The 23,967-nt window shown below is 41.5% G+C and overlaps 3 protein-coding genes across 5 annotated transcripts in view; all 3 read left to right on the top strand.

The window, feature by feature from the left end:
- The first annotated feature begins 142 nt into the window (after positions 1-142).
- slc3a2a (solute carrier family 3 member 2a) lies at positions 143-4,405 on the top strand. 2 transcript variants are annotated; one of them, XM_053859807.1, is made up of 11 exons: positions 143-280; positions 905-1,109; positions 1,200-1,384; positions 1,901-2,074; positions 2,289-2,383; positions 2,463-2,596; positions 2,727-2,836; positions 2,907-3,097; positions 3,171-3,245; positions 3,324-3,537; positions 4,060-4,405. In XM_053859807.1, the coding sequence occupies exons 2-11, from the start codon at positions 913-915 to the stop codon at positions 4,197-4,199; spliced, it is 1,515 nt and encodes a 504-aa protein (XP_053715782.1). In that variant the 5' UTR covers positions 143-280; positions 905-912; the 3' UTR covers positions 4,200-4,405. The 2 variants fall into 2 exon arrangements, with proteins under 2 accessions (XP_053715782.1, XP_053715781.1); XM_053859806.1 differs by lacking the exon at positions 143-280 and adding an exon at positions 343-480.
- Positions 4,406-7,347: 2,942 nt separating this feature from the next.
- LOC128755869 (transcriptional-regulating factor 1-like) lies at positions 7,348-18,638 on the top strand. Of its 2 annotated transcripts, none has more exons than XM_053859948.1 (11): positions 7,348-7,487; positions 8,740-9,696; positions 12,641-12,789; positions 13,200-13,390; positions 13,464-13,615; positions 13,717-13,820; positions 14,873-14,933; positions 15,105-15,193; positions 15,274-15,399; positions 15,506-15,606; positions 15,685-18,638. In XM_053859948.1, exons 1-11 carry the CDS (start codon positions 7,463-7,465, stop codon positions 16,082-16,084), a joined length of 2,355 nt encoding a protein of 784 aa, XP_053715923.1. In that variant the 5' UTR covers positions 7,348-7,462; the 3' UTR covers positions 16,085-18,638. The 2 variants fall into 2 exon arrangements, with proteins under 2 accessions (XP_053715923.1, XP_053715924.1); XM_053859949.1 differs by having other exon boundaries at positions 7,357-7,491.
- A 1,737-nt stretch (positions 18,639-20,375) lies between these two features.
- Positions 20,376-23,967, top strand: part of LOC128755270 (pyruvate carboxylase, mitochondrial-like) — a 174,878-nt gene continuing 171,286 nt past the window's right edge. The window contains exon 1 of the mRNA XM_053858484.1: positions 20,376-20,682. Coding sequence (XP_053714459.1) covers positions 20,681-20,682 — 2 coding nt within the window. The 5' untranslated portion in view covers positions 20,376-20,680. The remainder of the gene's footprint in view (positions 20,683-23,967) is intronic.

Here is a 23,967-nt window from a genome sequence, read left to right as displayed (position 1 = left end):
CATGTGTCAAACAGACCAGATCATTTGATATATATATATATATATATATATATATATATATATATATATATATATATATATATATATATATATATATATATATATAAAAGAAAGAAAAAAAACTAGGAAACAAAATGGCGCGGTGTCACGTTTCATTGAGTCCTGAGCGGAAGGCTCCTCCTCGCCAGTATAAAGTCTCTCAGAGGCAGATTGTCCGGGAGATTATCGGAGGCGACACGGACGAGTTTGCCGTCGAACTTTGCCGCCGAAACTACACACGGTAAATACCTACTGTTACTAACACGCTTAGTCTTTTATGTTTCAAAGGAAGTGCTGCGTTGTACGTGTAGAAACCACTTGTCGGAGTTGTTTACGGGAGTTTGCGGTGCTAAAACGAGACGACCTACCCCCAGTTTTTTTTTCAGCAGAAGACGACGTCCTGAGGGTCCTATACGTGTATTCGACGTTCTGTGTTGCTCGGTAGGATTTTTGTGGTGTTAGTTGGAATGGCATTTAACGTGTGGCTTCATGAAAAACAGTGGGGCTCAAAGTAACCATTAGCATTAGCCTGTTGCTCACAAGGTTGCATCAGAAACGCCGAAGTGGCTCAGCGAGCATGTTTTAACTTTCATCATGAAGTACACATCGAGTAACGCGTCGATTTGTCATGTCACGAGTTGAGGTAGTTATCGTAGTACTTGTTTGTCGGACACCATTCATCCAAGGTCCTTGTCTAAAAGCGTAACGCTGTTTTTTTGTTTTAGGGTTATGATAAAAATTGCCCGCTTGTATTGCGCAATTTCAACTGTGGAGTCCTTCGAGTTTCGTGGCCTATCTATAATCTGTCTTAAAATAGCGCCGTTCACCCCTGATACTGGTGTCACGAGTTCTTTCTTGTTCTTAGAATTGAAGATGAGCAGCGATACGGCAGTCGACATGAAAGAGGTCGAGCTGAACGAGCTGGACCCTGAGAAGCAGCCGATGACTGGCGATGGTCAGCCGACCGGCGGCGAGAAGAACGGCAGCGTGAAAGTCAAGGTCCCTGAAGATGAGGTGGCTTTTACTGGTTTGTCAAAGGAGGAGCTGATGAGGGTGGCTGGCACACCGGGGTATGTCCACAAAACCCAATCACTTAGCCAAATACTCCTTGTTAGCAAATGAAAATGAATGAATGAATGAATGTTTGTTTCTCCCTTCAGATGGGTGCGGACCCGCTGGCTGCTGCTGGTGCTTTTCTGGTTAGGCTGGATTGGGATGCTCGCCGGCGCCATCGCCATCATTGTCCAAGCTCCTCGCTGCAAACCTTTGCCTAAGATGAAATGGTGGAACGAGGGACCACTGTACCAGATTTCCGATGCCAAGGCCTTCTCTGATGGACTGGATGGTAAATACTTCTTCATTCTATCTGTAGTGTGTACGACATTCCGTATAATGTTGATAAATTTTCATTCTCAAAATGAGTTTATTTTTGTCCAAAGAGCCACTTCAAGGTATAATCCATACGTTTGCCTGGGTGTGTCAAGTATTGATTATAATCAACTGCTGAGCTGCGCAAAACTCAAAAGACATTGGACCTTGTAAAATGAAGTCTCCAGACTGCCATGTCCTGACTCGAAGAGTTAAAAGTCCAGAGTTGACATCAGCACTTGGCCTCCATTTTGTGTTCAAGCCCAGCCTTTCCTGGCATGTACAGGTTGTCTGGCTGCTTTCAACAGAATTCCCAGCCTCAGGTTCCATGCTGCTCAGGGTGGAATTCCAATAGCACCACATGACTTTGGCTTGTTTCCACGTGAACAAGCTTCTTTCTTTCTGTCACGTAGAGGAAGGGAAAATGTCTCTGTATGTTGTTGAAAGTCCCACAGAGACGTCGACTCATTGTTCTTCCCCGTTTGATCTGTAGGTGTGGAGTCAAAGTTGGACAGCCTGAACCAGCTTAAGGTCAAAGGTCTTGTGCTCGGACCTTTTCACACTGTCCAAAAAGACCAACCGCACACACTGGACCTAAAGACGATCGACCCCACTGAGGGCACACAGGAGAACCTGATGGCTGTAGTGCAGAAGGCTCATAAGAAGGGTGTGTATTTTACTAAGCGGTGTGATTTCTAAGTTTATATAAGTGAATGTTTAGTTTGAATATATATAATATTTAGTTGTATTTCAGACAGAAAAAAAGGCTTTATATGAAACATGCATTCCAAAGAGTAGATAAACCCACAACAAATGAATTATTGTCCTTTCGGTACAAAAGTCCCAACATTTTTTTTGAACTTAACTTGCTGTCTTCTCAGGAATGTCTGTCGTTCTGGATCTGACCCCCAACTATGAGGGATCGGCTCCATGGTTCACTTCTGGAGACATGGAAAATGTGATGGAGAAAGTGAAGGTACGAAGCTGGGGTCACTTGAGTCCTGATCATTCTGGCTAATGCGGGTTGTAGCTAAAATTCTGGTTCTCCTGCTCAGGAAGCTGCAGATTACTGGCTGGGTCTGGGCATTGATGGCATAAAACTCCAAAATCTTGAAGTGGCCTCTGGAGCTGGTGATTGGTCCCAGCTTCTGATGGCTGTCCATGGCAACGACACTGAAGAGTCTGACAAGTAAATGCTCATTTTTTTTATATCCAAAATCTTTTTATAGAGTGATAATATTATAGATACTTGCATTCTGTTAAATTGGTGAGTAGATGGCCCTCCGACGTGACATTGTTCTGTACTCTTTGTCTGCCAGGCTCCTGATGGCAGTGTTGAAGGGCGTGTCACCTGGGCAGGCATCCCATCTGGTCAACACTTCTGGAGCTGATCTGGTTCTGTCAGACCTGCTGCAAACCCAGACCAGTGGTGGGTTCTTGTCATACTGGACGAGCGTCTCTCCAGTCAAGTATATGTCTGACATTTCCCCGCGCTTCAGGTGTGGAACGCATTAAGGCCCTGGATGTCCTGCATGCCAACCAGAGGAGTATTGCTTGGGGTGTGGGCGCTGCCACGCAGGATCAGTTGGCCATCCCTCAGGGTCTGATTCGCCTCTACCAGTTGCTTCTCTTCACCCTGCCTGGAACGCCAGTGTTTACTTATGGAGATGAAATCGGACTCCAGAAACAGGTTGGTGGCAGCTGAATGGTTTTTATTTCAGTCACGTTGGCTTGATAATGACAACCTTTTCGCCACTCAAAAGGGTCCAGAATCCCCCAAGATGCCATGGAACTTGGAGAAGGCGCCTGAAGAAGGAACGAGCAATGCAACTGCTGAAGTAAGACGATGCCGCTATATTGCAGTTTATTCCTCGAGTTTGAAACTGACTGTCTCACACGGCACCTGTTGTCCGCAGGCACAGCGTGAGGCCTATGTATCTACTAAGAAGTGGTTCAAATCGCTGAGTGACTTGCGAGGAAAGGAGCGTTCCCTCCTTCACGGAGACTATTACTCTCTCTACTCTGGCCCCTCTTCCCTGGCATTCCTCCGTTTGTGGGACCAGAGTGGGCGGTACATAACTGCAGCCAACTGGGGCGACACGGACGCCCCCATCAAGTTTACAGCTTTGCGTAAGTTGTGTTGCATATTCAATTCTCCAGGATGAAACTTTGGGGAAAAAAAAAATCCACACACGTTTGTATTGTTATCCCTGTGGAGACACTGAGGTTTCTCATTGCCAATGCTTTCCCCAGCCTCTCACGCTGAACCTAACCATCTAAAACAATTGGCTCACTGTAACCAGGACTCAACCCTCAACCAAACTTAACCCTAATTGTAATGACCCAGTTATTTTGAAGTCTTCATCCTCAAATCGAGGTTTGGACCCGCAGGGACCGGCAAAAGGTCCCCATGAAGACATGAATGGTTAACTATGATTAAAAAGTGTTTCTCATGATGTCTGTATGTGTCACTGTATACGACGCAGTGCCTAATGTATTGTCTTAAAACTAAATTACTCAGATATGGACTGTTCTTTCACATTCTGGTATATGTTGACACTCATGAAACATGGAGAAGCAACATGGGCCCACTTTTAAAAAAACAAGCTTGGTGTGTGGCAAATTTCAAAATGTGAACTTGTCTGTCCACAGCTGGTGTGGAACTTCCTGAGTCTGCCACAGTGGTCCTGTCCACCGACCCGACACAGAAGGAGGGCACCCCGGTCCAGCTGGATGAGCTCACTCTGCCTGCCCAACAGGCCGTCCTTCTGAAGTTCCCATACGTCGCCTGAGCCAGGGCAGCGCTGCAGAGCTCTGCTGATAGTCAAGTCAAATGTTTTCGTTTTACTTAAAACTTTTAGATTTTGACTCTGAATTCGAGATTTTAGCATACATTCCAACTTTTTAAATTTTTGTTTTTGCTTTGTTCTCTTACTGAGCTGTAAAAAAAAAAAAGCGAGTGCTTGTAAAAGAGAATAAAACGGGGTTCTGCGTACAATGGCTGATTCTTGTCTGCTGCAAATTTGGATAAGTTGACAGTTATACACCACACAGGTTGATACTGAATGCACAAACTGAGTGAAAAAGTATTAAAGGAGGTTAAGACGGTGAGTGCAGTTGAAGGTACAATGAAATGCTACTTTGAGATTACGTCTTTGACAAATGGTGTGATCTAATTTTGTGCCAAACACACAAAGCTACAATGCAGGAAGAATTGTTTAAATTAAGCTTTTTAATGGAAGCCTTGCAATATGTGCTCATGGGGCTCACTTTTATTTGCTTTTATAACTGCATGTGATTTAGTCAGTGAAAAGGGAAAGTAAATGTGTATCGAAGAATAATTGACTTCTTTTTAAATGACAAGCTAAAGATTAATTTATAGACAACTCTAGTGGCTAAGGGTGTATGGAAAATGCATCACAGTATTCATTTACAGAATGAGTTGATACCATGGTAATGAATTTTACTCTGAAGTGCCGACTTGCAGTGCACGTTTTTAGGCGGAGACATGGAGTGTCCTTGATGTGGAAATGTAATGTGCAGGATATTTTTAGATGAGATTTGGCACTGGTACAGTGTCACAGGTGTCTATCTGATCAAATCTACTGGCTTATTATAAACTATGAAACCCACACAAACACAACAGTTGGTAAATGAGCGTAAAGGCAAATTCCCATCTGTGCACGCTGCATGCTACCAAAGAACATTTGCCTTTTCAAATATTTTTCACTAGACATGAGTGTAAAACTGCTTAAGATCACAAGTTCATATTTCTATCCTTCTTATACTTCTCATTGACATAACCCTTTCCCCGGCTTCTCACCCTAAACCTAACCATCCAAAACAAATGACTAAACTTAACCAGGACCGAATCCATCCTAAAAACCCTATTATACAGACCCAGTTATTTTGTTTTAATGTGGTTTTAATCCTCAGCCTTGACCTTAACTGGAAAATTTGTCCTCACAAGGAGGTGTTTTTCCAAGAATTGGTCCTCACAAGGAGAGCTAAACCAATCTCACATGCGCTGACAAGTTGTGACTGACTACTTATGGATACAAAGAAAATAATCTTAAAAAAATGTCTACATTTTCATAAAAATAATTTCTATCTCAAACGTATTATACTTAAATTATAAGTCCTCAGATCTCGCCTGAGGAGCTTGGCCTCATTAGTGATAATAGGTTTTACCTTGACCAGGATGCACTCTTGACTTTTAGGGGCGCACTACTGACATAGACAAGACTATCAGAGTTGCAGTGACATAATTACACCGCTATATTATTTTTATTTTTGTAAAAGGAACACAACCACTAATTAAGACACATTTTGTCATTTGGATATGCAACTGTTGAATGATTAAAATATTTATTTAATTCACGCTCTGTTCTGCATCAACCAAAAATAATAAATCGCAACACAAGCGTCACCGTTAGTGTACTGTAGACAGGATTCGCACCACACTTACATTGGCCTTTAACAAGAAACCTTGAGCATCGTCCTCCTCCTCTGCCTGAAAACTGATGACTCTCGGTTTGAGAAGCTCGCACATACACTCGTGGTTAAAAAGGTGACAGCGGGGTGACTTCCAACAGCGAAACTAGTCTCACCCACACACTTTTGTTTTTACGTAAAACTTGAGAGCTAAGGGAGCTGTTAGTGAAGTCATCCACACAGAACCGGCAGCCAAGGTTGCAGAAGGGTGTCATATGAAATACATGTATTGAGGTTCTAAAAGGATTGTATATTATCTTTCACTGATGTAGAGGAAACTATTTAGCAGTCTTGCCTTGCAGCAAGAAGGTTGCGAGTCTCGATGCCCAGGTCGGACCACCTTTCTGCATGGAGTTGGCTTGTTCTCATTGTGTGCGCGTGGGTTTTCTGTGGGTTCTCCAGTGTGTGTGACTACTGCAATACTTGCACAACCAAGAAAGCCTAACTGTGTGTTCCCTAAATCACGTTAATCCCAGTTTCTGATTTGCACCTGTAAGTGACACGCTGTGATGTAATGAATTAACTCAGCGGGCCTACAGTAGTGGTTCTCCCTACTACAGTGGCCTAAGGCGGACATAAGGCTAATCTCACAACAGTTTGTCCTGAAATGGGTTTATTGTAATGCTTTCTTCAAATGCTTAAAAAATCAGCTAAAATCAGGCACTGTGCATGTGAGTTGTGTACATCTTAAACACCAGACTGAACAGTATTAATCATAATTTGGGGCCCATTGTGTCTAACTAGACATATAATTGACAAATGCTTCTCTCCATATTGACTCTTACAAGATGAGCCAAAACGTGCTCTTCAGCTATTCAAATGTAGCATCCATCGTCTCCGCAAAAATATTTTATTTTGAAGGATTTGGCTTGTCCGAACTTGATTTCTTCATTATAAAATGTGTTATTCTGATGATTGATCAAAAAATGTACTATTAATGCTCTTTAGTTTTGCCCCCCAAAACAATGTGAGTGCACTGCTGGAGCCACGATGTACTCGACATGTTTAAACATCAGACATGGACTTTGGTTTTGGAGACTGGACACTGTTTCAGGCTTGGATGGTTTTCTCCTCATTGCTTCTTCACGGTTTCATCATACTTCTCGGATGACTCTCCTCCATTGGAATCGAGTCAACAGACATTGGAATCTGTAGTTGAAAGTTTCTTTCTGGAGTTTCCCAGAAAGATGTGAACGTCAAAACCCCAAATGAAATACTATAAGGTGCTCAGTTTAAAAGAGAACAATGAGTAATTGTAACGAAAGAATGACATGAGTTTGAATAAAAAATGTCGAGAGCATATAAAGAAGAGCAGAGCGACAGAGATAAAGATAGATGTCAGGAGGGAGATCCGTCAGCTTTGTTTCCTCAGGATGTGGTTACCATAACCAAGAACAAGCGACATCACAAGCTGCCTTTTCTAACACCTGCGAGAGTTAGTGTGTGAGTGTGTGTATGTGAGAACATCTGAAAGGAGGAAATAATGGACTCGTTCAGGTCGATTGTCAGCCAATAAAAGTTGCGGGAGCGATGAGGAGAATCAGACAGCTAGTTACGACTCATGAGGGAGAAAACAACGCAGCAAAGTAGGTACCCTTTTTACTTCATTCTTTCTCTGTTTGACTCAAACCTTTGTGTTGAAACATGACTGACTGCACTTGAACCAGAAGTCTCGTCCATCAATTCACATTTAGTCTACATCAACATCAGGAAGAAATGATGACTCAGGCTAGCGTAATGATTAACACCTATGGAAATTGAGAATGAAATCAGCTGAAATTATTTTGCCATGTTTTGCCATGTTCATAACAACTACTCTCTACACTTTTGTTATTTAATTGTTATGCATGCAGATCTTGTCTCAGAGTTGACAGTCGCAACACGATTGATCTCACACACGTCGGGTTTGAAAAGTCAAGAGGTTTATTTATCGCCTCCTGTTAACTTTGGAGCAACTGCATGACAATGAAACACAAACATCATTTCATTTAAAGACTGAAAATCTGAGTCATTGAAGAAAAATGTGGTTTGTTTGAAATTTATTTTTTGTCATAATTTTTAATCAATTTATTTAGCACAGAGCAAGTAGACGTTGGGTTCACATTGCAAAGACTTGAGTGGAGCGGAGTATTTGTTTCACTTTTAAATACTCTTCATTGGACTCTGTCGCCTTCGAGATACTCTTAGAATAAATGTATTCTTGTCATCTTGAACTCGAATAACCTGGACAGGGGATGAAAACAGTTCTCATCTCATATCAGCTATCCATTATCTGTCCTGAGACGTCATGGTTGTCAAGATGCTACACAGGCAGGCAAAATAAAATTTTATATATTAATGGCCGGACATTCAGTTGTCAAGATCCATCGCAGTGCGAGGGATTTTTAGTATTGACAGTCATGGTACGAATATCGATTTGGGAATGCAAGTATCATGTTTGTCAGTTTAAGAGTTCTTTAGGTGTGAGTTTATTGAGCATACTTGAGCTTGTTGTGTGGTTTTAGACTGATAAATAGTGGGATCACAAGTACGATAATGCGGCATGGCACTGTAAAAGTGCAATTTGGTGCCACTGAAATTTGCAGTTGGAAAGGTTAACTGTGTTATAAATCTTTATATCACGAATATATTGAAATCACTTTCACTTTATTTACAGGTCTATATGTGTGTGTGTTAAAATATGTTAATTTATATTTATGTTCACAGTCTAATATTGGGTCTTCTCTTGTGTTGGTAGCTGGGATAGTCACGCCGACTCAGAATAAACAGATGAGGATCAATTACAATAGACCATATGAATGCTATGAGAGTGTGACTAAATCAGTTTCTTTTTCTTAGGTTTTGTGGCTGACCACATTATGGAGGAAACCTTATCTTCTCACAATCCCTATCTGCTGCTTGCCACACACAGTCCAGAGGCCAGCTACCTGTCCAGTCCGCAGGAGCTGGGCCCGCTGGATCAGCATAGAAGTAGTCAAGGAGGAAACACGGCAGCCTTTAAAGACACAAGCACCAACCGGGGGGAGGGTGTTTGCAGTGGCGATGAGTATCTGGCCACATGTGAAACTGTTCCTGGTCAAAGCCTCTGCATGGATTCATGGTGCAGCAATAAAGGGGGGAAGGACGACTGTCTGTCAGAGGACTATCATAGTAAAGCTGGTAATGTGTCCTGCAGCGATGAAGAAAGCTACTATTCTCAAATTAACTGCCAATCAAGCGCGCCAATCTTCACAGAGGCGACCCGTCAAAATAAAACTCAGAGGAGTCCAGGATTTAACCCGAACAACAGCCCAATTGACTCCAGGGGTTGGATTGATCCGGTTTGTAATTTAGGCCAAGGTGATCCGGCCCTCTGGTTTAGTCTCACACCGTCCAGAGAAAGTCTGTGGCAGGAGCCCGTGACCCAGAAGCTGGACTCTTTCTCAGAAGCCTTTCTCTCCCAGCACAGGGGGGCGCTAACTTTGCACCCGGGGGCCAATTCTTCTCGACATCACAGGAGAGTCGGGAAGGCAGAAACTAGAACCAGCTGTGTTCTTGACTCGTCCTCCTCCCCCTCTCCCACTCTCCCCTCCCCATCAGCTCAACTCATGTCTTATGTCCTGAGCCCTCCACCCACACCCCTAACTCCTCCCTCTCTATCCCCACCTAACATGGGCTCACCTGCCACTGTTGTGGGCCCTCCCTCGCAGGCTGTCGACACACTTTGGTTTTTTCCCACGCATCGTCCGCCCCACACCCGATCCTGTGGAAGGCCTTGGAAGGATCCAATTGTCAACCATGGAAACTCAAGTTATTGTGAGTTACTGATCAGTGCTTCTTTTCCATTTCATTTATCAACATAGTTGTGTCATCGACAGGCTCTTTCATTGGTGTGGGATTATTTTAGTCTAATATCATCATTATGACAACAATTTCAAAAATATTGTAAAACAAAAAACAGTTGTACCTTTTTCTTGTACAGTATTTATTACTAATCCCATATATATAAACAAAAAAGCAGTAGCAGTAAGATTCTCGATTACTGAAATTTGTGATGTGTGATTTCAAGTTTTTCTGAGTTTTTAAATCTAAATATTTTAATTTTTAACTTCAGTCTAAACTATGGAATCAATAAAAAAATGGGTGTGCAATGTATAAGTAAGTGAATGTATTTAATGCATTCATTTTCATTCAGGATTTTCGTTAACATGACCTGCACACCTGGCGACACGGGTTTCTTGCTTTCAGTCCAAAGATCAATTATCTGCCCTTCATTTAAATTCATTTTGTGTCTAACGCCAATTGATAAATAAAGTTTGTATGAAAGTGTTTGTGATTGACAGTCACGTTCAAATGTCACATTAAGTCAAGCAAAACCACTATAACTTGACGGGCGTTGTGGGTTCAGTGGGGAAATGTTCCCAACGTCTATTTCCACCACTTGACTCATTACGGTCTCTGTTACAGTCGCCTACGTCGGGTTTTTACATGAAACACGACCAAATGTCAAAACGCTGGCAGATCAAACAAGCAGTTGAAACCAGAGTTTTGCATACACTGTACATAAAGCCGTAACTTTATTTTCACCCTGACTTCAACTAGTTCTGCTGTAGGCCAGTCGGGATTATCAACATTATTTCTATTTGCAAAATGGAACTATTTTTTTTATACTGAATTATAATTTACGTCAAAGTCAAATGTTTACAAGTACAGTGCTACCATATTACATATTACGATCATGATTTATTTTTTTGTAAGTTGCTGGTGATGTCATTGTGTCTGATTTATTAGTTAGCTAAAAGCACCCCTTGGATGCAATTTCAAGTTACACCTGAAACGCACTCTTTATTACTCTGACATTATGGGTAAGTAAAAAAAAAAACAGGACGACAATCGTGGGCTGGTCCAGTCATGGATTCAACACCATCAGAATTTTAAACCCTTAGGAAAATGAGAAATGTTTATGAACGTCTACGTACAGCATTCAAATAACAGTTATTGTAGAGTGATGAACAGTAGAGCCAGACAGCTGCAGGCTGTAATGGTTAACCACACTTTTAGAAATGTGTGTTCCAACACTTTTCTATATTGATAAGGAATCAATAGCAATTGATTATTACATTCACGTACACACACACACAGTAAAACTGAATAATGAAAAATATTCATTTACAGATTGGGTTCTGTAAACTAAAAAAAACTGCACTCGAATGTTGAGTCTATGTTACACGTATTTTTGTACATATAACTGAGGCTTTTGTCGCGTTTGATTGGTGTAGTGATGGTGAATCTTACCTGTCTACTAATATTCACTGTCCACTTGTCCACTGCCCACAGACACAATTGACATTTTAACTAAGATGGTTTTGCACCGTGAGCAAACGTGACTGCACCTCACCTTCCTGAAAGTGGCTGCTGTGCTCCAGCCTGCCTCGAGCTTATACCACAAACACACTATGATCTGGCAGCCTCCAAAATATGACAGATTGTGACCCCACAGCCAAGTTAACGTGCCACTAACGTGCCACTTGAAAAAATTTTTTTTAAATTAATTTCTTTGTATTATGTGCCCTGTATGTCCACTGACTATAAATGTGCACCTTGCAGGATCACACGACCTAAATTTGTGTTTTCCTTAAATAAATATGACATTCTATAATTATCAACAGCGGGATGCCCAGCATGCATTGCAACAAATGCATAATCTGATTATACATTGCCCATGTGACTTCAGTTCTACTACTGCCTCTATAGTCGTTTGATAACGCTGAAGCTGTATCCAAGCGTGAGGTTTTACACTTCACCAGGACTCTTTAGCCGCCGGCGAGAGATACACTTTCAGGCGCGAAAGTCAATGCAGTGATCAAGGTTAGCAAGAAAGCCACGGCCACATGCTGCTGTGGAGGGGCACTCGTGTTTTGTCACGAAATAATGTAAAGCTTCTGTCAGGCACCGTAGATTTGGCCGCTGTCAGTTGATGATCCCTGCTGTAAGTTAGTACAATGGTTGAGTTAAGTGAGAACCTAACACCTTTCCCAGACTTTCGGTTCATCCCTATAGTCTTTTGCCCTTATAGCCAGGTCAGACGAGTTTGTCTTTTGAGCTTATCAACTGGTTCTGCAGAAATTTATTTCTTATCTGTTTATATCAACTTCATAAGTTGACAGCTATAATTTCTGTGAACACACACGCACACATGTTTGTATTGCTGAGGTTTCTCATCGCCATAGCACTTTGCCCAGCCTCTCACCCTCAATTTAACCCTCCAAAACACATGGCTGACCAGGACTCTAAACCAAACTAAAACCCAATTATAATCACCACGGTATTTTGAAATCTCCATCCTCAAATTGAGGTTTGGACATGTGGAGACTGGCAAAAAGGTCCCCACAAGGATAGTGTTTTGTCAAGAATTGGACCCACACACTATATACACACATACAGGCCCTTGTATTTCTATCCCTGTGAGGACATTGTGAGGCTTCTGATTGACATAACGCTTTCCCCAACCTCTCACCCTAAACCTAACCATCCAAAAACTAACCTGAACCAGGCCTTAAACCCAATAAAACAACTATTTTTAAGTCTTCATTCTTAAATTGAGGCTTAACCTCGTGGCATCCGGCCAAATGTCCCCACAATGTCATACGGTCCTCACAAAGATTTTGTCAAGAAACGGTCCCCACAAAGTGAGACAAACAAGCCACACACACACACAGACACCCACACACACATCATCTCAACGTTTCTGTTCCTCCAGCTCCTGACATCCATCGATCGGAGAATCATCTCTTCATCTCGTCCTCCATCAATCCTTCAGGTCTACTTCCTGCTACCCTGTCTGACCACACTGGAATCAACAGCCCTCAGGAACCCGGGAGTGGACGAGTAAACGTCCTCCAATTGCAGGTGATGCAGGGGACTTGCATCAAGCTCTGTCACACAAGGGGCAAAATTTGAAACCACAATCGAAGTTGTGAGCCACAGCCAATGAATACTTGAATGAATGAATATTTTAATAGAAGACTACAACTGTCGATTTTTAAAAGAAGGAAATATCAAATTTAAGAAAAACTAATTTCAATCTGGCTTTTTATTCTTTATAAACAGAATTTCACGCCAACTTCTGAAGTAGAAATATGTATCTACTACTATTCTTTATGTGACGTTGATTTGAAACCAGGCGTTCCCATACATGTAACTCACATCCTTTGCCCTGTGGCATTAAATCAGATGAGGCTGGTCTTTTTCCTGGTCCCCTGTCTACTTGACAACATGTTTTTAATAAAACTCATTGAATTATTTATCTGTCCAAGCAGGCGACAGCCATTTTCATCCCTGGAGTTCCCTTTCCCAGCATTCTTCACTCTCGTGAACGACCACTAAGAGGCCATTATACTCCGAGGCCGCTCTTAAATCCAGCCCGGCGGGGCACAGGCCTCTTCTCCTCATTCTCCCCACAGCTGGAAGAGGACGAGTCAGAGGAGAAAGAGGGGAATAGACCACATCCGTGAGTCGCTAATTTTTTTTAAAAGTTTGCAACTTTATTATGCTTCACATTATTGTTGTTTCCTCATTTTCAGTCGAGTCAACGTGGGTGATGAGTTCCAGGCCAAGCTTCCACCGTGCTTGAAGAAAGGGGTCGTGTGGTCACAAGACAAGGAGCCCGTAAGAGAAGAGTTGCTTTGGAAACCACTGCTGGGCCAGGAGGGAAACGCAGCCTTACAAGATCATGGTTTTTAAATTTTATTCTTTTCCATCATCACTACTATTATTAATAAACTGTGGTAAGAACTTTCAAGCTTCAACTCCCTATTCCTCCGTGTGTGTTTGCAGTTGAGAAGTTGTTGTTAATGTGCAGTTCCAGTTGCCTGCCAGGAGGCGGCAGTAATACTGAACTGGCCTTGCACTGCCTGCACTGCTGTAACGGTGACGTCATGGTAAGGGGCTACTGCTTGCACTACTCGCATCATTTTAAGTATTTGACCACACTCAGGGCTAGTTCCTATTTTGCATGTGACGTTTGTAAGTAATTGAGTTGCACCGCTTGCGTTCAAGAATCAGTGGTGTCGCAGTAGCCATGATGCAAATATTGAAAAGATAGACAAAAAAGAAAAAAAAAAGAACGGATCAACAGATTCCCGTTTTTTAAATCAACTTGTGTTGTAATAATGTATATACAAGGTTCAGCAAATATTGCTGTATTAATTGTATGATTGTTTTGCAAGCTGTTTATTAAAATATCTCATAATTGCAATACTATTACAAAACTATTACATTGCTAAGAAAAATGAGTTCCAAAATAGTGAAACTCATTATAGAGCGTATCTTCAAACATAAAAAGGTGCAATAATAACAGAGAATTTTGTCTCTGTATTTATTTATGCTGTACTTTTACAATAGGTTAAACAATATGTTCCGTTTTAAGAAGTTTCTTTTGAAGCACCTGTGACTCTCAGATACATGAACTGAGCTACAAAAAGAAAATACTGTGACCATTGTTACTACTGTCATTACTGCTTACCAAACATTCCAAAAACCAAGCTATAACTGCATTAGTGATTTCCCTTTTCACTGGAGTGGATGAAGACCTTTGCTAGTAAAATTCATTGCTATAACAAAAAGGCTGTCGACTCAACCATATAAGTGAAAGAGGACACAATTTCTACACAATTGTCAGTCACCACAACTGCTACGAGACTGATAAGAACAACGGTGCTAATGTTAGCGGTTGACCACAGTAGCAAATCTGAATTACAATACTTCCTAATGCCTCTCTTAACTCTCATTTCGACGATAGTAACGTCAACAATGACTCCATGTTCCATATGACATTTTACTATTATTATACTACTATTATTACAATTATTGGCTATTATACTTCTATTTTTACTGTCTGTCCCCTCTATATGATAGAAGCAATAGTCAAACACTCTACAAGTCGTGGTACTGTTTCTAAACCTACTGTTTCTACATCCGTGTCTCACTTAAGATGACCTTGGAGATGTTGATGTTCACTCAACCGTCACCAGTAAGGGACTACCACTACTCCGGTACATTTGAAATACTTTACTATCATGTTATGTATCTATACTGCTGGTAACAAACTTCATGTTCATAATTTTTCTGTCTCCTTTTTTTTTCCAAAGATCAGAAAACAGAATGCTACGACATTTTTTTTTTTACTATAGATGCATGTAAATGATTCTCCCTCTTCTCTTCAGGCAGTGACGTCTGGACAGAGGTGGAAAAAAAGTGTTTTAACTCGGCTCTCAAAATTTATGGGAAAGATTTCCTATCAATCCAAAAGGCGGTAAGAGGAAATTTTTTTTTTTTTTAATAACACTGACCTATTCTACAGAGTTTATGTGTATCTTTGTGTGTGTGCTGCAGGTGAAGAGTAAAAGTGCGCCCCAGTGTGTGGAGTTTTACTATCTGACCGTCAAACCGCAGCAGAAAAGACACAAACTGCAAAAGGAGAGCAGGCGACCAGGAGACACAGCACTGGCGATTAAAAATGTAAATCTGCTGTATCATCGTTCATTTAACGTGTAATCGTTCCAACAGTTTAATGTGAAAAATCACCACTCCGGAACACTCTTGTCTAATCATGTTTCATTTAAAGGGATCATCCGTTCATCAGTTGGCAAATGCCACTTTTGTACCGGAGGACGGTGCTCCTGCTCCCCCTCTGGCCAGTTTCTACCCCTGCAAGCTGTGTGGCAAGTGAGTGGCCTGGTTGATGCCGCGTTGTGTCTTCAAATGAACAAATCTTATGTTTCCTTTCTCTTCATGTTTCACCAGAATGTTCTACAAGATCAAGTCTCGCAACGCACACATGAAGATCCACCGACAGCCGCAGGAGGACTGGACGGACCCCCTGCGGCCCCACCATCGGCAGCTTAGTAACAGTCGACTCCTGGGACACTCCTCGTTGAGCAGCTCCCCAATGACGTTCCTCCCGTCTGGTTACATGCCTTACCCCTCTGCGGAACTTTCTGGTGCACACTTGTTGAACTCAGAACCAAGTGGCTCTGGTGATGCAGCCATCCATTCGGCAAACACTTCACACACAAAATACCGAGAGCTGGTCCTTCACCAGGCCTGGAACTCAGAGGGACTGGAACCCTTGTCCTATTACTGCGCCTCAGAAGGACGGGATGCTCAGGGATCAGTAGGAGAGGAACCAATCAACTGGCTCTAGATTGTTTTCAATTAGAATTCCGGTTTAGGGACATTTTTTCTGTGTTGTCAGGAGACTTCCCATCCTCGGAAACGTGGCTGCAGATCAACCACAAACACACTTACTCTGGCAACTTAGCTGTCTGACCAAATGATGGACTCATTTTATGTGGTTCAAGTCGTATGAAAAAAATGTGATCAGAACAATACTGCCACCACATTTACTTTGAAGACAAAATTCCTCACACTTTTCAACAAAATGTTTTCTCATACGGTATGTACTCAAGAGTTTTTTTTATTTTTTAATCCTCATTTTATATGTTTCATTTTTGGCAGTCATCTGAATGCTACAAATAAATTTTATGATATATATTTCGAACACTTTCTAATTTCCAATAATTTTGGTCTCAAATATTGCTACAAATACAGCATTGGCGCCTGTGTGTCTTAGTGATGGAGTTTAGAGACTAACAGATGGAATGGAACAGATCTTGCCATATGAAATTAACAGCAGACATAACTAGGAAGGCACTGCTTACCACCGCCATACCCTACTCCTCTCATTTCCTTTGAAACTGTGATTTTTATTTAGCCAATATTATTGCCCTACTTGCATTTTATCTACAAGATTTGTGGTAATAATAATCCCTGTGCAATGAACTCAATCGGACAGGAGGTGGCAGTATTATTACAGAGGTCCTACCAAACACTGACGGGAAACCCAAAGATGAGGGGAAATTTCAATTACAATTTTCAGAATGCCAAGAGTGAGCAAAGCAGAAATCAAAGCAAATGGGGCAATTTTGAAGAATACAGAATATGAAACTTGTTTTAAATAATCTCATACTTTTTTGGTTACTACATAATTCCACATTCATTCAAAGCTTTGATGCCAACAGTGAGAATCTGAAATGTAAATACTCTTGTAATATTTTCATGATCTCTTTTTTTTTTTTTTTTTTGACAGGAGCTCTGCTCACATCCACCCATCTGTCTCCCTTGCCGTTCTGGGTTTTCTCCTGCTCAGTGGGACCCATTTAACATTAACCAGAGATTGACAGTAATGAGCTGGTCACGTGACAACAAACAGAACACCATCACAATCAACTTATTCTCGGTCATGGCACACGACAATAAAACATGACAACAGTCCCCATAAACACAGGATGAACCGACAGCATGAACACATTAAAAAGAAGTGAAAAAACAACATCATATTCATCACTACTTGAACATAAAAATATACATTTTTAAAGCCATAACAAAAGGGTAGAGAGCTGTACCCCTCATCTCTTCGTATGGCCTGTACCACAGTCAAGGCTCCCTGATGGTTATCGCATCTCCTTGAGCCTTGTTAGGAGCCGTCTGGATCTCAGACTGCAAGCTCATTAAGTTGTCACCATTCATTCTTGTAGACGTAGGTTCCACCAATGTCTTCAAATGTCTTTAAATCCTTAAATCATTTCTAAATGGACGCGAAGCCAATGGAATGTCAGTAAAACAGAAGGTGGGTGTCAGCTAAAACACATTTTGGAAATACATTCTATAAGATGCATGATTTGACTTCAGCTGCCTATTTCAGTCAACAGGAAGATTTAAAGTGATATAGAGCAGAGCAGTCCTTATTTATTGTTGAGATGAACTCTTGTAAGCAAATGTTTGTTATCCCACTTGGTTAACTTAGCTTCATTTACAAGTGTAATACCTGGTGGAATGACACACAGATGACCTTTGTGAGGCGACAGTTCAGTCGTTATTGCTTGTTGACCTGCCGAGTCACACAGCGTCAACATCGTACTCTAATATCCTAAATCACACAGTCATAGATGGATGTTGTAAGGCTGTAGATTACCACTCATCCATCTGCAGAAACAACATGTTTATGAACAAACATGGTGGCTTTCAGTTGTCAGTTAAAACTGCAAACAAATTCAGCCAAGGGGTTCTGGAGCAGGTAGCAGAAGTGAAATGGAGCAGGAGGAAAAACAAGTGTTTATCCATTATCTTGTGACAAGTTTCTCTTGTGAATTAATGGTTTCATTAGTTGTGACTTTTCACCTTCATTTATTTCCACAATCTAAGACTATCAACCACTTTTGGTTGTTTTGAGTATCAAAATATTGGAAAATGAGTGCGGGAGCTGTAACGTTTTTTTTTTTTTGAAACCTGCTTGTCTGGTTCAATGCTTACCTTGATAAAATAGGGCCATCGCCTGGATCCACTCCAGGGATTTCGTTCACTTGTGCCATGCTTTTTCTGGTAAAGTTGCATCTTCCCGTTAGTTCCATGTCACAGCAGTTGGTAGAGCTGACGTCAGCCCAGAGATAACGTTTCGCCTAAATACTCATTGAATCCAGATAAATGTTGATGAATTTGATGCGTTCACTTGAACTGGAGGGCTAGAGAGTCATTCTTTTCTGGTGCTCTCAGGCTTGCGGTTTGGGTTGCCACAGTAAATCCCTAAGGTCTATAAAAGCGGGCGAAACCATGTGTTAAACCGAGTTTGTCCTCAGTAAGACTCAGTAAGTCCCTGTCGTACTTGTTGTGAAGCACTCACCACTGCACCACATGCCTCCTTCGTGTACTGCTTGTGTGTATTATGTGTGTGTTTATTCATGTGTTATGTGTTTGAACAATGCTCATTATCCCCCCATTTGTTTGGCCTCATTCTCTCATGTGACACTCCAGCTCTGGTGGTGACTCAATCTCAAGTTCATCTAAATGAAACCCAGTATTTATGAAAAATATCTGAGAAGAGTAGACGTCTCTGGTCTCCAAGTGTAAAAGGAGCTGGAACATAAACCAGCAGCGTCCTGAATGGCGACCTTTTCAGAGAGAAAAGGAGAGTAAAGGGGAGAGGATGGCCGGACCAATGAGGAGCAGGGAGGGTTGTACCAGAGAGTAAACAGAGGGGTTTGTAGAAAAAAATAGCCCTTCAGTCCACACCCACTGGGATACAACAATAGGTCTGTATTTCAGTTCAGGCTCTGGTAGACTTTAAATTAAAAGTGTGGATTTGCTGTCGAGAGCAAGAACAAATGTATGATGACTAGCTAGTGGTCTTGTTACTGTAGTCAGCACAGTCAATGACAATAGATGACATGTCCATTCAAGCCACGACTAATTTTGCTCTAAATAATGGAAAACCACTGGTTGTGTTTTGGTATGGTATGTGTTTGTTATCTGCTTGTTGCAGACCTCGGGTAAGAACTGAACACCAGTCACTGAACTGTTGATGTTGACGACAGCGTCTCTACGTCACTTGTGCTGAGGATGGGGAAATCTAGGTTTATCACAAAATAAAGGCCAAAGTAGAATTCCAAAACCGACATCAGTTTGTTTCCGTTGTCCGTCACTCAGATATGGCAGCGTCACTGTTATCAGCTGCTGATAAGTGGGTACACTCTTTCTACATTCTAGTGTGCGTCTGAGAGGACACTGTTGTTAAGTAAGCATCAGAGCTCGGACGTGATGCAAAAACATCAAATTATTAGTTATTAGTGATTCATCACATTTTCATATTTGACACCTGAATGATCAACTTTACGCTGGATCTGTACACATCTTGTCACACAGTCACGTGAAATGTTTTCAGGGGAGCTGAATTAAAAATGAATTGATAATAATACAACATATTGAAATATGAACCTTGAATTTTAAAATGTAATAATTCCACCAAACAACTACAATTACAGGAGCCACATATGTGACCAGCTCATTGTGTCAATCACCGCCCATCCCCAACTCCACACAAGCATCATTTCAGGCAGGAAAATTCAGACTTCAATTCTAAACAGGAGCTACCAGGATGTTTAACGCTAGTAGAGAAATTCATATCAAAAAGGCAATGAGGTGATCACTTTACAGAGGCCCAAACAATCTCATACCAAGCTTTGCCTGAATGAAAGGTCCTCTCAGCAAAATAGCCTCCAGTCTCCGAGCTGTTAGAAAGTCATGTTACAGGTAAACAAAAGGAATGAAAGCAACTTGTTGACTTTGACTTGGGACTGGGAAAAACAAAGATGCTCATAAAATAGTCAATGTGACCGCCTGGGAAGTCGTTCACTATTAATCTATTGACTCTCAAGACAGGTGAGTGAGTTCAGCGAGCTGTTGTGGTCGTCCTTTCAAGTATTACCTTGAAACCTACGAGGTCTGCGGCTCTTTAAACTGCCGCATTTGCCGCTTGCTGCCAAGCCCTCCTTTCTGATTGGCTGTCAGTTGACAGGGGGCGTGAGCGGTGGCGTCAGGTCACGGATGCTCATAGGAGAGATTAAAAGGAGAGGTGGGCGCATGCGCAGTAGCATATCCTTAACCAGCTCGACCAAGACAGACGCTGTCAGCTGCTAGCTAAGTTAGCCGTAGTTAGCAAGTAGCTGCAACTCCTGTGAGCTGGAGTGTGTGTGTCTGCGTGTGTGGAAGAAGTCACTCCTTCTTGCGTGCGAGTGCGTGTGTGGCGGCTGATGAGAGTGTATGAAACCCGGAGATCTACCCAAGCGTGTGCTTTGGTGTGTGTGACTGAGGGCAGAAACATAAACACACTGTGAGAGTCGACAGTTTACAGTCGGTGTTCGGTTACAGCGGATTCGCATCAGTTTCTGATCCAGTCAGCGGCAGCATGTGAGTACAGATGCACCGTGTGAGCGTGCGTGCGTGTGTGTCAGCAAGTGCGTTTGACCCGAGACAAACCTGCCGAGTCTCGCTGTCAACGTGGTATCATCTGCTGCTGGTTAATCCAGCTGTCACTGACGCGCCTTCCTCTAGTACTTTACGTTCCGCTCAAGTAACTCTGCCATTCATTAAAAAGTGAACTTTAGCTGTGCTGACTGCGACAGTGGGCGTCAGGAAAACTACAAACACAAGTTGTTTCAACGGAGGTCGAACAATGCTTAATCCCCCTGTGGGAACCTCTTAACTTAGTTATGAGCATGAGCATGTGCATGGAGTTTAAAGTTGGCTGAGCCTGGACTCTCAAGGAGTACATTCTAGACATGTACATTGTATGTTCAAATGCTATTGACTTTACCCCGGCTTCTCCTCTGTCAGTCACCTTTACCAAAAGGCCTGTGGATATCGTTTCCAAGTATTGTAACCATATATGTGAAAAAGCCTGCACAATTCTTCCGAAAGCTAGTTTGCTAATGTAACTGGTAGAGTTGGAAATCCGTGGGTGAGGACAGGTACACACACACACACACACACACACACACACACACACACACACACACACACACACACACACACACCTCTCAACATGAGGACTATCCCCATAATACATGCTTGTTGTGCCTAAATCTTATTCCCTGATGTCCCGCTCTTGGTGGCTCATGTTTTACATCAGGGCACAGAGTCACTCTCACAAAAGGATGTTTGTTCTCTTTTTGCAAATCAGTAAGGAAGTTGTATAAGCCAGCCAATTACATTCACAAGGCTTTTTCAAAATAAAAGTTGCACATGCAAAAGGTTGATAAGCCAGACTGGAGCATACCAGACATATACATGTCGAAACTTGTGTATTGCATAAGCAGTTTGTTTTCCGCCTTGCCGTGAGGCATTAGTGTTGCAAAATTATTGCCCTTCACCTTTGAAGTTGTGTGTTTATATTTCGGGTCCCAAACTTGCCACAGCATCAACCTTTGCCTTGTTTAAAGGGAATCTACAAAGATGTCTGACAACCCTGATCCTGACAATGACCTGGCTCTTTGATCATGCCGTTTTTATGATCCTTTTCTGTCAAAATACAACCATGTGTTTACATTTCTAGATGGGGTCCACAGATGACCCCATCATTTGCTTTAGTTTTCCAACCACTGTGCTAAATGTACACATTATTATTCTTTAACTGCAGTGCACAATGAGCTATTTTTGATTTTCTAGAATATCTGTATTCATCACGTAATGAACATTCTTTTTAAGAAAGTTTCACAGAATTACCAGCTTTTGCACCCACCCCTGATTTATAGAATATATTTCAGTGACTATTTGCTACGTGTACACATTTTAAGTAGCTCTATCAATTATGAAAGAATCATAGCAATTGAAGTTCATTTCAGCCAATTGGGGCAAAAGTCAGTCTCTGGAAGTGTGTTTCTGGGTCATCTGCATGTGTGTTGAAATGGAACTTTGAACCCAGAGATGTTAATGTGTGAGCCTCGTGTTTGAGAGTAGCAGACAGTCTGACACACTTTTTGATAAACAACCTGTAATTGATGAGAAGGCATTTCTGAATTATTTTATTTTTTTTAATTGAAAAAAAATCTATGTGTGCATTTGATTGTGAATGAGTTGTTTGATGATGTCTGGGTCTTTGTGAGGGGTTGTGAATAATAGAATGGAAGACAGTTGTTGTTTCTAACACTATTATGGCTTTGTTTAACTGAAGTCACAACAGAGTCTTTTGAATGTTTCTCCTCATGACTGAACTTGCAGGGATTGGCTTACATTGAAGCCAACTTTGCATGAGCGCATGTGATTTTCTTTATCTTAAGACTGTTGCCATAAGTGACCTTACATACACATCTATTGAATAAAGAGCAATTTACTCCACATGCCACTGTTACACACAGTCCCCATTGCATTATCATTGGTTGACTTCTGATTTCAATTCAAAAGAAATATTTAGAAACCACTGTAATGTTTAAGACTGAATGTTTATTTCAATCCTTTGATACATTGCAAATGTGTTACAACGTATCTGACTTTTATGTAACCGTTATGTCACATGACTTGTTAGTTGATACATTGCATACTACTTAGTCTATATTTCTACTTTCATGATGCAGAGATTGAAAAGGAGCAGAGCGAAGATCCATTTTTCATTTGTTTCTTTTTTTCCCCTAAGTGTCCATGTGTAACTGTGTGTAAATGTGTCTGTTAGTATGATGACAATAAAGAATGGTTTTGCGTGACGCCATGTGCTGTTGCTCAATCAGGAAAAGACTAGTATAGAGTTGAGTTGAGGACACTGCTGTAAATATTAAGGAAGAGGCTGCTGATGCGTGTGGGTATTGAATTACATGCCTGGCTTTGCTCTGTATATGCTTTTTGTAACCGTCTTGGTGCTTCATGTAATAGCTATTCAGCTGGTTTATTGGAATTGCGGATGGAGTGATATCACTCCTTTACTCTGTCACTCAAAAGAGAACTTGTTTCGCCATGGACATATTTCCTGTTGTTTGTGACTCATCAACTTAAATAAATGTCTGATGACAATGCTGTTCTCCAATTGCCCAATTAAAACCGCTGCTTGTTTCGCACAGTCAGCTTAATTTGGTTGATTCAATAATGCGCCTTCAAATGGAAATGATCCACTCAGTCACCGCCTGACTGAAAGGTAGCGAGAGCTAATCTTTAGTGTCTATCAACTTTTTTCCCTCATGAGTATTGTAAAGCTCCTCGTGAGTATTGTAAAGCTGGTTTGATAACATTTTCTCCATGGCAGTTGAAGCATCTCCTTTATGACTCGGTCAAAGTTCACATTCCTGGCACACTAGGGACATTCTTATGAGAGAGGCTGAGACACCAGTGAAAGCTGTACCATCCTAACGAAAAACAAATGGACACAAGGATGGAACATCTTTGAGTCAGAAGACACTTACGTAGAATTAACATTGATCACTATATTCAAGCTTTTTATTTAGTTCATATGATAGCCACCTTACAAAGTCGTGTTGAAAATCATCTACATGTGTTCCTTCACTCCTTTGTAATGTGACGCTTCTGACCCCCCTTAATGGAGTTTCTGCTTCACGATACATTTTAGGACTGAAAGCTATATCAGTGGTGTATCAATATCAATATGAACCTTCAGGTTATTAATATTGATGCATTAGCAAAACAATAGATCGTCATCATGTACATATCAAGATATGAACATTCAAGATTTTATGTTGCTCAATCCACCAT

The sequence above is a fragment of the Synchiropus splendidus genome, chromosome 3 (genome assembly GCF_027744825.2).
Source record: "Synchiropus splendidus isolate RoL2022-P1 chromosome 3, RoL_Sspl_1.0, whole genome shotgun sequence".
NCBI classification, from domain to species: domain Eukaryota; kingdom Metazoa; phylum Chordata; class Actinopteri; order Syngnathiformes; family Callionymidae; genus Synchiropus; species Synchiropus splendidus.
This window is presented reverse-complemented; position numbering and strand designations above follow the sequence as displayed.